The 18,196-nt window shown below is 36.5% G+C and overlaps 1 protein-coding gene across 1 annotated transcript in view; it reads right to left on the reverse strand.

The window, feature by feature from the left end:
* The window catches only part of LOC150106785 (uncharacterized), a 602,332-nt gene that overhangs the window by 335,176 nt on the left and 248,960 nt on the right, over window positions 1–18,196 (reverse strand). The window contains exon 7 of the mRNA XM_090393483.1: window positions 14,853–14,943. Within this exon, the coding sequence (XP_090249609.1) occupies window positions 14,853–14,943 (91 nt within the window). The remainder of the gene's footprint in view (window positions 1–14,852; window positions 14,944–18,196) is intronic.

Below are 18,196 nucleotides of genomic sequence, written 5' to 3' on the forward strand. Positions count from 1 at the left end.
AGTGGCAGGTTTTTTTTGTGCAGAGTTGTGAATGATTGGAATGCCTTGCCTGAGAATGTGGTGTCTGCAAAGAGTTTGAATGTGTTTAAAACATGGTATGATGAGCTGTGTGTGTGATAAAAGGACCTCCCAGATGAGTCTTTGACTCCATGAGGTTCTTGGGGTGGTAATAATAATAACAGCATGCATGGTGGATGTGAAGATGCTGCTGGTCATCCATGCTGTGCTGTTTGTATCATACTTAGTAGGCAGATTTTTCACGTTCTTAAAACACCTTGTCTTTTTAAATTTACCAATTACCAGTGGAGGTAATTTTTCTGATCCATCAACATTGACTATGAGCAAAACAGTTACCCTCTGCTTGCTGAGTTTTCCACCATGACACTTCTGTCCTTTAAAACACGTTTTAATTGGCAGAATGTTATAAAAGAGTCCAGTTTCATCAACATTGAAAATATTTTTCAGTTGATTAATAGTCTTTAGTTCATGTTTCCACTGGTTTACAGTTTCCCCTGCAACACTATTACTTTCTCCACACACTTGATTATACACAATATTGTGATGAGTCTTGAAATGATCAATCCATCCATTTGATGCAGTAAAACCATTAATTCCGAATCTCGCAGCAAATTCAAGGGCTTTTGCTTGGAGTATAGTACCATCGACTGGACTACCCAACGCTCTTGTAGAAACAAACCACTCTGGTACAAGTTTATCCAATTCATCGTATGTCGATGTCCAGATATATTTTCGGTTTTTTTATTGACATAGCGCCAGACTGCTTTGCATTGAGTTCATTGCTTGACCTGTTTTTTACTATAGTGTTCAAAGTGGACACGGAGAGTCCAAGATCGTTTGCTAAGTGCACATGTGTTCTGGCATGCCAATCTACACGTCGCAGAATTGCCCTCTTTTCTTCTACCGAAATACATTTTCTGTCTTTATTCTCCATGTTAATAACATGGATCATCCACCACCGCAACTTGAAAGCAACTATCACACGCTAAATTATGTAGCAGAAATTCTGCAATATCAATTCGTACTGTGATTGAAAAATCACAGTATCGCTCATCACTACATTATTGATGCAAGTGTGCAAGTTACCATGATGGCAGAAACGAAACTACAGCCGAAAGCAACGCCATCTGGGAACAGAAATGCGCAGATTTCCGCAGAAATCGATTTGAATGAGAGGAAATCGCTTCGAAAATCAGTATTGCCACCCAAGAAAAAACGCAAATCACAGGAAATAACTTCTGCATCAAGTTGTTAATGGCAGGAAACAATATATCGTGAGAATAGGCCTAAAGGCAGGACCAATGGAAAAATGACATAAATTGTGGGAACGTAAAAACAGGATTTTACTGTACTTGGTTAATCCTTTATCCAAGTGTAAGCAAACAAAGTTTGTGCCTGAAGTATCTTCAGGACTGGGGCAACTCGTGGCAAAGGTAGTATGACTTCACATCACTTGCCTTAGTATCCCATAATGCAAAGCATTATGGGATGCTAAGGAGATGTGCTTTGCATTATGGGATACTAAGTGTAAGCAAACAGAGTTTACGTCTGAAGTATCTTCAAAACTGGAGCAGCTCGTGGCAAAGGGGATGTGAAGTCATACCACCTTTGCCACGAGTTGCCCCAGCCCTGAAAATACTTCAGGTGCAAACTCTGTTTGCTTACACTTGGATAAAGGATTAAACCAAGTATATAATTTCTTGGTATCTTTAATTTAATTCAGAAGAGTAGTTCACGATTGGTTTGATCAGGCCTTGTACACCAAAACAACTACTTCCTTGTCTCTAATCTTATCGAAGACAAAGATTAGCAATGCTATGGAGTCTTTTCAGCTCTTCTGTTGTCCTCTTAATTTCATATTTCTAAATGATCATCTCAGATTGTAAATTTCACCCATTCCCTGGAGATATTCTATTTGGTTCAACTTCATTGAAATTCAGCTTACACTTGAAATGTAATACCCTTATGGATTAGCATTTCAGACTTCCAAGATCTCGCTCCATTAGGTACAATGTCTCATCAAAAATATCTGGACACCTCTTTTTGGATATTGATATATACATCACAACCATGGGTCATACAGGAAAATAGGCCAGCATATACTGAAAACAGCTCAGTGATGTTGGAGGTGGACTCTACCTTTAAAACAACTCAATTTATAAAATTTATGTCCTGATGCAGCTGCTCTGATCAACTGTGTGTTGTGAAATCTAAACACCTAGAAGCAACAATAACACAATGACCTGATAGACCAGATAAAATCAGATATGTACAATATACAGACTACATGCTGATGCACTATACAAAAGTAAAATGAATCTGAATGTTTGTTAATAATTTATCTTAGCCTGATCTCTGGTGGATAAAAAAAAAAAAAATGGAACTACATCAAATAATTTCTACATCCTTTCGTATTGAGATTTTCTTCTGTCTGCGGTTATTCTGGTTGCTATATGGGTTGCAGATGGATTCACATTCTTGGAATAATTAATCCATCATTTTTGTTCAGATTTGGATGATGTTTTAGCATTTCACAAGCTTCTTCAAATTTTCTTTCAAACCAGATTTTGATGCAGTGTAGGGACTTAATGCCTTTCCAATCGATTCTGTGGCATGTTTGGAGTGCCTGGACTGATAGGTCTGTTTTACCATAGTAGAGGTATTTAAGCATTTGTGATAATCTTTTCTGATTGGGATGGTGTCCTGTTTCCCCTATGTAAGGTAGGTACATTGAATTTTGTAAACCCCTGGGTGGGCGAAGTATGGAAGAGGATCTTCAGGGGAGCTAAGTAAATTTCTTAATTTTGCTGGGGTTTTGAAGGTTGTCTTTATGTTGTATTTAAGTAGTGTTCTATTTATTTTTTCTAAAATAAATAGAACATTTTATTGAAAAATTTATTTTTTCTAAAATACCCCTAATGTAAGGTATAGCTATGGCATTCTTGTAATCTTTTTTGCTTTTAATGGCATTTTTATGCAGGATCTTGTGAAGTTTTTTTTATTGTAGCCATAGTTTACAAATATTTGGTTAATGATTTCAAATTCTTGGTTCAGAGCTTGTTCATTGGGGCAAATTGTTAGGGCTCTTTGTTTGAGGGTGCTGATGACTCATAGTTTTTGTGTTGGATGGTGGTATGAATTTTTATGTATGTATTGGCTTGTATGTGTAGGTTTGCAGTAGACAGTGAAGGAGAGGCAGCCTTGAGGGAAGACGTGTGACTAGTGGATCTAGAAAATGAAGAGAGCTATTTTTTTCGATTTCGATGGTGAATTGGATATGTTTGTGTTGTTTATTCAGGTGGCTTGGGAATGTATTTAATGTTTCGCAGATTTGGGGCCAAATAACAAAAATATCGTCGACATATCTGAGCCAGACTTTGGGTTTTAGACCGGCCGAATCTAGAGCTCGTTGCTCAAAGTCTTCCATGTAAAAGTAAGCTATTGGGGGAGGGGGTTAGCCCATGGCCATACTTTATTTTTGTTGGTAAAAATTATTTTTCCACACAAAATATCCAGACCAGGCTACACAAGCAAAGAGGGCTGTGATGTTGAGCGAAAATATGTTTTATAAGAGTACAATAGTATCATTGATGGGGGACATTAGTGAAAAGGGCAGTTATGCCAAAGATGATTAATAAATCACTGTCATGATGTTTCTAATCTTGTTTATGAAGTGTTGTGTATTTTTTATGTAGAAGAGAGGAATGATCTACCAAATCCTTGAGTGTGGCCACTAATTTTTTGGCTAAGTGATAATTAGGCTGTCAATTCAGCAGATAAAATCAGAGAGTGGTATTGCCAAGTGCTGAAACATGTAGCATAAAAAAATTCTCTCCTATCCTTGAAACACTCATTGAGTTCTGAAATGCCTCTGCAAGCAAAGTCAGCACCACAACCATTCGTTAGGAGCTCAAGAATATGGAACACCCATGGCTGATCTGCCACACACAAGCCTAATATTAGCAAGGGCAATGCCAAGCAGTAGTGTAAAGCTCGTCACTTGACTCTGGAGGCAGAAATGCATTCTCAGGACTCATTTCACTATCTGACAGTCTGATGGACGAATCTAGGTATGGCAGATGCCAGAGAATGTTACTTGCCATGGAATCTGAAGACTCACCACGGAAGACCCAAATTATATCCACATAGCTGGCCTGGTTGGCCGAGTAGTTAGCATATCCGCTCTCCAGCCAAAAGGCTGCAGGTTCAAATCCCGCTGTGGGCATGGATGTTTGTGATTGTCTGTGAAAGCACTAGTGGTGGTAGTTGGTGTTAGATGATGAAGGTTAGTGGAGTAGTGAAACAAGGAGTTGGAGAGTTGATGCCCTCCCTTGATGAGTCTTTGGACTCCCTGGAGGTGTGATATAATAATAATCTATCATACCTCTCCTTGAATCCATTAACAAACAAAGTGCTAACAACTGACTCAGTCAACCCATTCCATTCATTCATGACTCAACAAGTGAAAAATTTAGTTATCACACCTCTGCTAACCACACTTTTACTCAATTTCCAGGGATTAGAAGAGGCAAAACTAATGAGCGAGACGGTGAAGATTGTAAGTCTCCTACCACGCTATGATAAAGGTGAACTGAGGAGGAGGACATTGATAGCCAATGAGTATACATAGACTGTACAAAAGGAATGATATAGAATTTGTGGATCTGTGGTTTTAGTTTGACAGAAAGAAGGATTTGTACAATGCAGATGGACTGCATCTGAATGGTTTTGGTGTTAGGTGTCTGGAGAGCTTTGTTCACCGAGCATGCTGACGTGCAAATTCAGGGAAATTTAAGCATTTAGGGTGTAAGCAAGTGAGTTTGTATGAAGGTACCCATAAAGAGAGTGAGTGTGAGAATGACAAAGTGAAGAATCTAGTCTCTCGAGTAAAAATATTGAATAGGGTAGTCAATTCAGAAAGTAAATGTAGGTGTGTCGGAGGGGGGGAGAATAAAGGGATGTTACCGTTTCTTTATACTAATGCCAGAAGTATCAGGAACAAGAGGGAGGAGTTTTTGGTGCTGATTAGTGCAATCTCACCAAAGGATATAGGCATTAGTGAGACTTGGCTAACAGCAGATGATGTAGTTAGAGGAATTAAATGTAAAGGGTTTAGTATTTTCAGGGAAGATAGCAAAGATAGAATATGTGGGGGGGAATACTATATCCATCCTATAACCCTATATCCATCCCCATATGCTGCAGTTTACTGATTAGAATATCATGTGGTATCCTGTCAAAGGCCTTAGCAAGGTCCAGTAGAATCACTGTAAATCCATTACCCTTAACCAGTTCAGCCGTCACTGTGTTACAAAACATGAGCAAGTTACTGACTTACCACCTGGATGATATACGAGTTGGTATACCATCCAACCCCACAGATGTATTGACATTGAGGTTCTGTAATAGACTATTCACCTCCACTTCATTCACCACAATTCCAGTATAAGCTATTGGTTCATTCATTCCTGCAATGTCACCACCTGGATGATATACTCTTGCAAAGTGCTCTCTCAGTAATTCCACTATATCAACTGATTCAGTTACCTCCCTACCATCGGCATTCTTTAAAATCATTCTGTCATATAATTTTTTTCTTTTACTTGCAACATATCGAAAAAACTGTTTGAGATTCTCTTTAGCCTGAATGGCTAATGTTCTTTCATAATCCGCTTTTGCTTTTCTTACTGCACTCTTACCCTTCTGGCCTGCGCTTTATAATATTCATGTGCCTCGCGGTCACCTTTCTCCTTAAATTCCCTCCACAGTTGTTTCTTTTTTTGCAGCTCAAGCTTAATGGTGTTATTCATCCATTTAACCCCTACTTGATGTATTATTCGTACTCTAGGTATACAGTCAGCCATTGCCTCCTGCAAACACTTCTTAACCGCCTCCCATGCACTATCAACATCCAGCCATTGCAGTTTTACATGTCATGGCACTGAACTAATCAAACTTCTAAGCTTGTCATACTTACCAGCCAGATAATTCCACAGAAATATTCTCACATTTATAATTCACATTCTCACATTCAGTTCTATTTCCCTTTTTATCTATGGATACTATGAGAGCTCTACTTCAATCATCTGGAATACATCCCTCTGTTCATGAAATATGCAGCCACTGCAAGACTTATACTTGAGCATTTCTGGTCGAATATCATCTACTCCTGCTGCCTTTCCACATTTCAGGCTTTTGATTGCTTTTTCTACTTCAAGTATGGATATGTGTTCCTGATGGTATGCTTGTTGAGTGTTTTTTACTACAGTGCTGTCACTGATTGTTTCATTTAACAATTTTTCGAAGTAATTACTCCATACTTCATGGATATCTTTTTTCTTCAGTTTTCATATCACCTTTATCATCTCTAATGCCTTTTACAGCACTCTTTTCTCCATTTCTGAGATTCTTCAAACAACCTCCAGAATATTTTGCCACCTTCTTGATATTTATTTTCTGTGTTCTTGCCAAAGTCCTCCCATGACTTTCAGTGTGATTCAGTGGAATTCAGTGGCAAGCCCTGAAGAAAACACTGATTGATTCATCCAGACAGGCATGTGGTGAGGTTGCGTGCAAGGATAGAAAAATCATAACTCCATGGTGGACACAAGATGTTAAAGAGGCAGTGAAGGAAAAGAAGGAAGGATATCAAAAGTTCCTGGCAAATAAGTAAGCTTGTGCTCTTAGAGAATACACAGACAAATGTAAGAAAGCTAAACACTGTGTAATCTCTAAGAGCACAAGCTTACTTATTTGCCAGGAACTTTTGATATCCTTCCTTCTTTTCCTTCACTGCCTCTTTAACATCTTGTGTCCACCATGGAGTTATGATTTTTCTATCCTTGCACGCAACCTCACCACATGCCTGTCTGGATGAATCAATCAGTGTTTTCTTCAGGGCTTGCCACTGAATTCCCCACGGTTTGGTTCCTGTTTTAGTCTACAGTTCACATCTGAGAGCTGCTCAACTTTTACTCGTTTTAAACATTTCTTACATGTTCTTTTCAATATGAAATTCAGTTTTATCCTGCTTAAGACTAAATGGTGATCACTTCCAATTTCAAATACTCTGTGCACTCTAGTGTCCTGCAGCAGTGAGAAAACATCACTATCAACAATAACATACTCAACGAGATTTTTCTTATTCCTTGTTTCTTTTCTCCATGTGAATTTGTGAACATTTTTACGTTGGAAGTTTATTAGACTAAAGTTTATTAAAGGATTAAACTAAATTTATTATAATTTATTATAATTTATTATTATTTTTATGTTGGATTGTATTAGTAACAAACCAGTCCATGTATTGAGCAGAAATCCAACAGATATTTGCCATTATTATTAGCTTTGCGCTTTTCTCCAAATTTTCCCAAAATATTTTTGTATGTCTGACAATCATTTCCTACTCTGCTATTTAGAACCAACTTTTTCCTCTTTCATTGTGTCAGTTGCTTTCTCTAAAGCCTCAAAAAATTCCTCCACTTCTACCTTAGTAGAATCTTCTGTGGACCATAGGCACAAATGCCTTTTTCCCAATTCCCCATTCTGATGTTTGCCCACATCACTATACTCAAGATTTCCTTCCATTCAAGAAGGTTAGCCTCATATTTTGTGTTGAATACTATTGCTCCACATACTATACCTCCACATAGCCTTTAAAGGAATGGGGAGAAGAGGCCGGGGCTTCTGACCTAATGTCCAATCTCACCTTCTCGTGGTGCATCCTGTTATGTATCTACCTGGATGCTGAACGGATGAGAATGGGCTGGCAATTTGGGATTTAGCTAACCAAATTGTATTCTTATTGTCTCAAACCAAAATATAAAATGATGGTGCAACATGACAGAATTTTATGCCGGCTGGTGCATCAACCAGTTAAACAAGGTCTCCCCATTCTTTTTGCCAGGGAACCAGGACAAACACTATCAACAATAGTGTTGATAGTGTTTGCCCTGAAACAAATCCTGAAACACACCCCCAACTCAACATCACCAAAGTTCAAGATCGGTATTATAAACTTAAGCCTGAAAGAAATGGAGTTAGCTGAGGAATTGGATAAGTACTAGATTGATATAATAGGAGGTGACTGAAACAAAAAAGACAAAATCTGGTGAGATTTTTCTGAGCAATAAATACAAAATGTTATATTCAGGCAGTGACAATCAGGGAACCAAAGGTATAGCTATAGTATTGAACACAAAGTATGAGGCTAATCTAGAATGGCAAGCAATATCAAGTAGAGTGATGTGGGCAAATATCAGAATGGAGAACTGGACAATGAGACCTATTTTTGCCTGTGGTCCCACAGAAGGTTCTACTAAGGTAGAAGTAGAAGAATTCTTTGAGGTACAGAAAGCTACTGACACAATGAAAAGTTGAACCTTGTTGGCGATCTAAATAGCAGATCGGGAAATGATTGTCAGACATACAAAAATATTTTGAGAAAATTTGGAGAAAAGAGCAAAGCTAATAATAATGGCAAATACCTGTTGGATTTCTGCTCAGGACATGGACTGGTTATTACTAACACCAAGTTCCAACATAAAAATGTGCACAAATTCACATGGAGAGAAGGGGAAAGGAATAAGAAAAGTCTCATTGACTATGTTATTGTTGATAGTGATGTTTTCCCACTGGTGCAGGACACCAGAGTGTATAGAGGATTTGAAATTAGAAGTGATCACCATTTAGTCTTGAGCAGGATAAAATTGAATTTCATATTGAAAAGAAGAACATGTAAGAAATTTAAAAAATAAAAATAAAAGTTGAGCACCACTCAGATGTGAACTGTAGACTAAAATACACAAATATTATTCAAGAAAAAATGAAAGAGTTTGAGAGCAGGAACCAAACCTTGGAGAATCAGTGGCAAACCCTGAAGAAAGATTTAGGCAGATTGACAGGCAGAGAGGCATGTTTTGAGGTTGTCTGTAAGGATAGAAAAATCAGAACTAAATGTTGGACACACGAAGTTAAAGAGGCAGTGAGAGAAAAGAAGAAAGCATATCAAACATTCCTGCTCAAAAGTCAAGGGAGGACTTTGGTCAGAGAAGGTGGCAAGATATTCTGGAGGTTATTGAAGAAGCTCAGAAATGGAGTAAAGAGTGCTGTAAAAGGAATTAGAGATGATAAAGGTGATATGAAAACAGGAGAAAAGGATATCCTGAAGTATGGAGTAATTACTTTGAAAAACTGCTAAATGAAACAAGCAGTGATGACAGCACAGTGGTAAAAAACACTGACCAGGCATGCAGTCAGGAATACATATCCATACTTGAAGTAGAAAAAGCCATCAAAAGCATCAAATGTGGCAGAAGTTGATGATATTCGACCAGAAATGCTCAAGTAATGAGGTATACAAGTCGTACGGCACTGCATAGTTTAGAAGGCCTGGACAGAGGGACGAATTCCAGATGATTGGAGTAGAGCTCTCATAGTACCCATATATAAAAAGGGAAATAAAACTGAATGTGAGAATTACGGAGGCATTTCATTACTGAGTGTTCAAGATATATGCAAGTATACTTGAGAAATGGTTCAGAATTATTGTGTAAGAGAAGCTTGGTGAAGAAAAAGCTAGATTCAGGCCAAATAGAGGCTGTCAGGATCAGATTTTCACTTTACAACAGATAGTTGAGAAATCATGGTAATATAACAAACATCTGTATTTAAGTTTTGTAGATCTGGAAAAGACATATGATAAGTGCCAAGACTGAAGCTATTACAAACGCTACAGTTTTATGGTGTTAATGGGGCATTATATCAAGCAATACTTAGTCTTTGTTTAAGTTGTAAGTCAGCAGTTAGAATTAAAGGAAGTACAGGAAGATGGTTTAATGTTAAATCTGGTGTCAGACAAGAATGTACATTATCCCCTCTGTTATAGATTATCTATATGGATCACATTATGAAGGAAAGCAGTATTAAACATGATATCAAAATTGGTGGTGTTAATCTCAGCTCTTTGCTTTATGTAGACGATGTCATATTTCTAAGTAAATCTGCTACAAGTCTGCCAAATTCTGTGACTAAAATGAATAATTGTAATAGATATGGTATGAAGGTCAGCATTAAAAAGATAGAGACAATGAAAACAGGCAGAAACATTGAAAATATCAACTGTATTGTGAATGGAGAACTTATAGAACAATTAAAACATTGCAGCTACTTAGGCACGATTTTTAGTGAAGATGGTAAGTTAAATATGGAAATAGACAACAGAATCAACAAAGCTGGTATGGTAGGAAGTCAAGTGAATAAATTTATATGGAATAAGAGAGAAATTAGTCAAAACACTAAATTAGCTGTATACAAGACAGGGTTCAAACCAATTTTAACTTATGGATCTGAAAGCTGGGTCAGAAGTAAACACTTGACCAAAGACTATGATATGAGAGTTATATGAGTTATATGAGACCGCAGATATGAGAGTCCTAAGAAAGATTAGGGGCATGAACAGATGGCATCAATGGCAATATCATATCAAAAATGAGGATATTAGGAAAGAACTTGATATTGTCAGCATCCAGGAATGCATTAGCAGAGCTAATCTCAGGTGGTATGGTCACTTAAACAGAATGGGCGAGGAAAGATCAGCAAAACAAGTCTTCTCTACCAGGTTGGCAGGAAAAAGACCCACAGGAAGACCAAGATATAGGTGGATTGATACAGTAAAAAGTGCCTTAGAAGACAGAAATATAAGACCCGATAATATTGGAGTCTTGACATTTAACAGACTGATGTGAAGGAAAATTTTGGATAGGAAGTTAGTACTACATGAAAAATTTTCATCATTACTATCATATCCTGTACACCCCTTAAGGGTATATATCAGGAATTTGATGATGATGATGATAGAAACAGGCTACTAAAAGGTTTTTATAGGATTGGTGCAGAAGACATTTCACAGTATCAAACCTGCCTAGGTCTATTACTGAAAAATTCATGAGCTAACTCTTAAAAACTTAGGGAGAGTATGGGTAGCAAGGGCATCATTACTAGGCTTTTGCCTGGAGATAGTGGTAAATGAACAGAGCAGGTTGCCAGAGTCAGTTGAGTGCTTTATTTAAGGAAAGGTATGATAGTTATTGTGTGGGCCTCCTATATAATGAATCTTTAGACTCCATGAAGATATACCTGTGCCATAATAATTATAATTAAATTGAATAACTGCTGTAAGAAATTTATTAAAAATTAGCAAAAAAAAAAAAAATTACAAAACCATGAAAACAGGTAAGAACATCAACTACGTTCTCAACAGAGAACGACCCACAGAAATAAAATATTTTAGATAATTTTAGGCATCAATTTTTAGAGAACAGACAAATAAATTTTGGACATAGATAACAGAATAAGCAAAGCTGTCATGGTGGGAGGTCAGCTAAATAAATTTATATCAAATGGATAGAAATTAGTCGAAACACTAAACTAGATGTATACACATTTCAAACCATAAACTTATGAATATATTAGAGTTTGATTACAAATAAATTAGTTGATCATAGAATAGACATTAGAATCTAGAGAAAAATTAGAGCAATGGACTGATTGCATCAGTGACAGAATAGTAAGAACAGTGAATATATTAGTAAGGACTTGATGTTATTAGCATTTAACAACATGTGAGCAGAGTTAATCTAAGATAAGATCATTTGAAGGGAATGGGTTAACAAAGACAAGGGTGTTTGATGACAGAAGTTCCTTAGAGGAGTTGAAAATACTGGAGTTCTGACAAACACAAGACTAGAGGAAATTTTTTTATAGGAAATTAGTAATAAAGTAATTCATCTAGTACAGTATCCCTCTCTCTATGATGATGATACTATTAACCTAGAAAAGGCTATACTGATGACTTCGTTTTGAGAGGATTAAATAAGTGAATATGATGTGTTGTATTTCTAGATGCAACAGCATATCAGTGGAATAAAGAGACAATTCTTCTATTATGGTAGAAAGGCTTATGTGTTGACAATTCATGTTAATTTATTTAATGGTATTAATTCATAAGACAGGAATAATAAGAAAATAATTAATATTTCTTTAACTTATTTGCTGATATTTTGTTGGTATTATATCCAGCATCTTCAGAGCACAAAAAACAGTTTGCCACAGTAACAGCAGCAATTTAGTTAATTGTGGGACTGGTTAAAAAATTTCTAACATACAAAAGGAACTTAAGTTATAATTGGTGCCATTTGTTGTTGGATAAAGAGAGAGAGAGAAAACAAGGATTAATTTGATCTTAAAATGACTATTTCCCAGGAAGAACTGTTGACATCCACCTCGCAGAAGATAAAAAAAAAATACATACATTTGGCATTATTGTTACAGTATGTCAGGACTAGCAGACCATGACTTGGATACCGCTTCACATAAGATCAAATGGAAGAAAACAAAAGCTCTACACAGAGATCAGAGAGACTGTTTTTGGAATCAGCAGCAGCTGCAGCTTTAAAATATTCCCTAACCCTCAACAAGTATGGCTGCATCAATTTACTAAATCTCTGGGAGACAGTCATTTTAAGATCGATTTTTTTTTCCCCCTCCTCTCTCTCTCCAACAATAGATGGCACCAATTAGGACTTTAGTTCCTTGTGTTGTCCTTCAGCCAACTGTATCCTGCATTGCACCTTTGCTTTCAAAGTTTAAAAACCTTTCATGTTGCAACAGTGAACTTGCAAACCATCCACTTGCCTTTTCACTCAGTCTATGAAGTCCTCTTACAAAGCCACAACACATGCTCTATTCCACAGATAGTTATTGTCAGTTCTGCATCACAACTGCATATTATCATTTAAACCTTTCCAAATATCATTAACATACAAGATAAATATTAACAAATCCTTGAAACATAACATCCCATACACAACTTGCTGTTACCTAATATCATCATCATAATGCTTGTCAAGAATTTAGTCCTAGAATGGCCTGTTTCAGCCTTATAAGCCATTGTTCAATCTCTTAAGAGGACTTTCCTGATTTTCTTTTTCCTAGTGGTTTGTAATTTAAGGCTTGTTTTGGTAATCTTTCTGTTTTCATTCTTTCAACATGTTCCTTCCATTTATGCTTATATTTTTTATTTTTTTCTATTACTGATTCCTGGTTTAATTCTTTCATAATTTCATCATTTCTTTTCTGATCGAACTACTCCCCAAACCCATTTGTTACATTCTAATCACCAGCTTTGGAGTAAACAAGAATATAATTTCTTGGAAAGTATAATTTGCTGTGTAACCAAGTCAAAAGCTTTATACAAACCAACAGCTCATTTCTGGTTTTATAAAAATGTTCCACTAATACCACTTTTCTGATGTGTCATTCTCTCCGCTCATACTTGCCTTTTCATTCATAAATTCTCCTTCTTTCTAACCCTACTTTCTTGCTCTTCCACATTCAGATCCTTTATTCACTATGGTCATTTCTCTTCCTTCTAGCAACAACCTCTCTAGTTCAGTACATTTCTCTTATATAGTTCCTTCCTTTCCTCAAAATCATCCCACACACACTCATAAACTGCACTCCTTCACACAGCTCCACTCACGCTTTTCATAATCTTTGCATGCCATCTCAATTTGTTGGTGTCATATCTGGGCAACACGTTTTCTGTTAATCTTGTAAACAACCTCCTATTATTTATTCTTACATTCTCCTGTTCACAACTAAATAATCAATTCCTTAATCCAGAAAAACAAACCGTGTGCACCTTTTCACTCACTCTATCTCTAATAATCAAATCTTGATACAGCATGACTCTCTAATCATTCATTATGTCTTTCATACCATTCTTATTTACTTTTCAATGCATATCTACAATTCTTCTCATATGTCATCATTTTCTCTTATACATTGTTGATGTTCGAATGATATTAAAAATATTTATTTTATAAGTTTCTGTTCCCAGTAATAATCCAACATTTTAATTTTAAAAATGGTGGTACCAAATGGGAACTATTGAATCTTGAATTCATTGAGTCTAGTTGTAAATACATAGGGGTTAAAAAAAAAAAAACTTTTATCAAAGTGCAAAGCATTTTTGTAGTGACAACTGCAACACAATTTTGATGGATTCAAACAACAAGGACTTAGCAATGTATTGTCAAGTGACTCATTATTACCAATGGATATAGATGCAGTGATTTTTAAAATATATTCATATTTTTATATTCAATTTTAACCGAAGAGCTAAAATGGTCATTGTGATTATCAAGACAATATAAGCATCTTCTCTCTGTTTCCAGCAATTGATAGAAATTTATCAAAAATTTTTCAAGCTCAGTTTACTGAGCCATATTTAGTTCCACTTCATTTCTCATGTCAATAATTCACACAAAAGTTCAAGAACTAGAAAGAAATGACAATTCAGCGATTGAAATACTGTAAAAAATATGTATACTAATATACATGAAAGAGTTTTAAATAACTACATGAACTAGAAAATAAGGGGATATAACATCCTATGTTGTTTTATAGCCAGTAAGCGAAACTAAAGATCGATAACTACGATCTATATAAGTTTCAATGCCGAAAAACTATCGGCGAAGGCAATTTGAAGTAAAGGTGGAGCAAGCTCCCTCACTATTCTTGATATTTTCTCATAATGTAAAACACAGCTCCTAGGAGATGTATTACTGTTTTACATTATCACTACCCAGACCGGTTTCAACCTTTTTTTTATCTTTACTAAAGTACATGAACTATTGTAGAAAGCCAGAAAGAATGGCTTCCATTACCTTTCTTGGGACTACTAAAACAAGGTAGGAATTTTTTAAGTTGTATGTAGGCGTGAGAATAAAGCACATAAATAATATTAAAAAAAAAAAAAATCACTGATATCTTACCTATCCCTGGAGAATGGTCTAATTCATTCTTTTTATTTTTTATCTTAAGCTTAACATCTTTACGTGATGGAATACGTGTTCCGCATGGTGCCTGCAGCAGAAAACAAACAATATAATTCAAAGAGTGAAGTAAGACAAATTTGAATACAATTCTAATTTTTAATGTTAAAATAAATCCTTCTGGTTTATTGTTGTTCAGGCTAAGAATAAGTTCATATTGTCTGTTGTTATTATCATTACACATGCATCTCAATTGGAGATGCATGTGTAATAATTATAATAATAATAAGACACATTGACTCACTGACAAAAGCAATCATGATAAATTCTAGCAAGCAATTTAATTTATTCACCTCGGGTGAAAACTTCAGACCTGATGCCCTTTCTAATTACACTCATACTTAACTTCCAGAATCCTAGTTCTCTCCTCACCATTATATTCATGTTCTGAAAAATTTCCACTCAACTGTATTAAATCCTTTATTTTATTTTATTCGTGTGGGTTCTCCCCCCCCCCCCCATTCCGTCCCTTAGGACTGGTTGAGCCCTTCTAATGAGGGATTAAGTACTGTAGCCTGTGTGTTCACCGGGCCAATTTGCCTGCTTGTGGGATGAAAAACCACAGATAAACAGGGGGGGGGGACCCTGCTGTCCACGCCCAAGACCAGCTAACTTGGCTGTGGCTGAGAAAGATCCTTAAGTTCCTCACATCGTCGATGGGAATCAAACTTAGGACACTGCTTCCCCAGGCATATGGTTGCAAAGTGCATAGCCACTAGGCTAACTGCATGGACACTAAATCCTTTTAACAATTTATATATCCTCAAGGACTCACTTTAGTGAGTACGAGAGGAGCAAACCTGAGGGATTGATGCTGGACCATGCCTTACTTCATATAATATACATCAGTTATATCTGTAGACTGGTCCCTCTCCTCTTCTTTCTTTTATTCTTGATCCTCCCCTCCCCCACCAATGCTATTAAAGTAATCGAGAGCTAGGGGTGAATTTTTCCTATTTTGCTATTTCATTTCATCTTATGGGCTGGCCCAAGATCCCCGTCATTAGCCTTGTGAATTGGCTAGTAACCAATTCACAAGTATTCTAATTACTTTCAAGTCTCAAAGAAAGAATTCATGAACCACTCAAAATTGAAAATACTCTAGACTGGCTAAAGGTACCAATTGGAAAAAGATTATCACTCATTTTACTACCTGGAATATAAGAAGTTTATCTTACAAAGAAAACCAAATAGATGAAATTCTATATAAGAAGAAAATCAAAATAGCAGTATTAACTGAAACAAAGTAAAAAAATCAGGAAACCAAAGAAACCGATAACTACATACATATCTGTAGTGGAGTACAAGAGGACAAAAAGAACAAACCTAGGTGGAGATACTGTAGGAACAAGAATGAGAGGGACTGATGTGAAAGCAGAGGTAGATGAACTTAAGGTGCAGATCAGGATATTGCAGAACTTTCAGGTAAATACAACTATGGGATTAGATGGTATATTAGCTCATATATTAGGAGAAGGGAATTGGCAATACCTTTGACCAGATTGTTTAAGTCTCAGCCCAAGAGAGTAGAAGGGGTGGGGGGGGGATAGTTCCATTGCATACAAGAGGCTCTAAGACTAAGGTAGCAAATTACTGACTCTTAAGCAGCTCAGGAGTGGTAGGGGTCAATATATTAGAGAAATTGGCTAAGGGAAAATCCAATTTCTCTTGAAATTGGATTTTCTTGAAAATGAACGGGATACTACATAGGGAACAGCATGGTTTCACGAAGTATAGGTTGTGCCTCAGTAACCTACTCACATTTTATAATAAAGTGACAGCTGAGTTGTATAAACGTAATGGCTACACGATGATACTACTGGACTTGACAAAGGCTTTGGACAAGATACTGCATGGAATTCAATTATATAAGCAAATTGGGAAGAATATGAAGTTGGTGATGTGAATAATAGGGTGGATGATGCATTAGAGTATTTTATTCCAGAGTAGAGTCCAGTAGAGTGTGACTAGTGGTGTGTAGTAGGGCTCGGTACTTAGTTCAGTGCTGTTTAATTTGTATATTAATACAGGAAATGGGGTATAAGGTATGGGTAATAGGGGTAGCACCTCTGCCTGCTCAGCAGTCACATCAAAATATTTGGTGGCTGGGTGATGAAATCATCCAGCCACCAAATATTTTGTTGCACTTGAAGATGGAATGGCTGAGTTAGCAGATGACCAAAATTTAATTTGAGAATGGTAATGAAGGCATGACAGCAAACTATGTGATATAGTCCGGGCACAAAACAGAGATGTGGCCAGTCACCGTGGAAGAGACAGGAACCTCACCACGTAACCTTCTGTAGTAAACCATGAAACAGAAAACCATGTCGTATTTAAGCAATAGAGACAAGGTTGGACCCTCTGCAACTTTTGTCTGTTGGAAACATTACAGGGAAGTAGGGAAAGAAACTTGGGAACGTAAGATGGATACTATGAAAATAGCATATGACGAAGATACCTTAAACCCTCCAGGGAGGGTATCGCCTGATTCTTCACGTCTGAAAACCAAGAAGCTTCTCTTAAGGCTTGCAACTTAGAATGTAAAGACCTTATATGAAGCTGGGAAATTAGATAACCTTATACAAGAACTTGAAGCAATGAAAATACATTGCTGGTATCAGTGAAGTCAAATGGACTAATAGTGGAAAAATAAACAGAAAGAGCCATTCAGTTATATACTCATGTGGAGACAATCATAGGAATGGTTGTACTAAATGGTTTGTACTAAAAAATAAGATTGTGCAATCCTTACTTGGATTTTGGCCCATAAGTGACAGGATAATTGCATTAAAAATTGCAGCTCAACCTTTTAATATTTTTATTGTCCAATTATATGCACCTACTTCTGATTACCCAGATGAAGATATAGAATGCTTCTATGAAGACATTCAAAATGCACTAAACAACACTAAATCAGATGACATAACTATCATTATGGGAGATCTAAATGCTAAAGTAGGCTCAGAAAAGATCTCTTCCTGCATGGGAAACCAGGGCCTGGGACATAGAAATCCAAGAGGAGAAAGATTAATAAAGTTCTGTGAAGAAAACAATCTGATAATAGTAAAAATTCCGGAATAACATCTTGCAAACTAATATAAACTAATATAAAAATAACCCAGGGGCTGATATTGAATCACACCACAATCCTGTGGTCATTAAAGCAGCAATAAAATTAAAGAAAACAATGAAACCTCTAAACATAGAAAAATATGATCGTGGCTCCCTTAAAAATTAAGAAATACAAGCTAAATTTTCATAGGAACTGGCACAATCCACTG

The sequence above is a fragment of the Typopeltis vanoorti genome, chromosome 5 (genome assembly GCF_054136105.1).
Source record: "Typopeltis vanoorti isolate ZY-2024b chromosome 5, IOZ_Tvanoo_1.0, whole genome shotgun sequence".
NCBI lineage: Eukaryota > Metazoa > Arthropoda > Arachnida > Uropygi > Thelyphonidae > Typopeltis > Typopeltis vanoorti.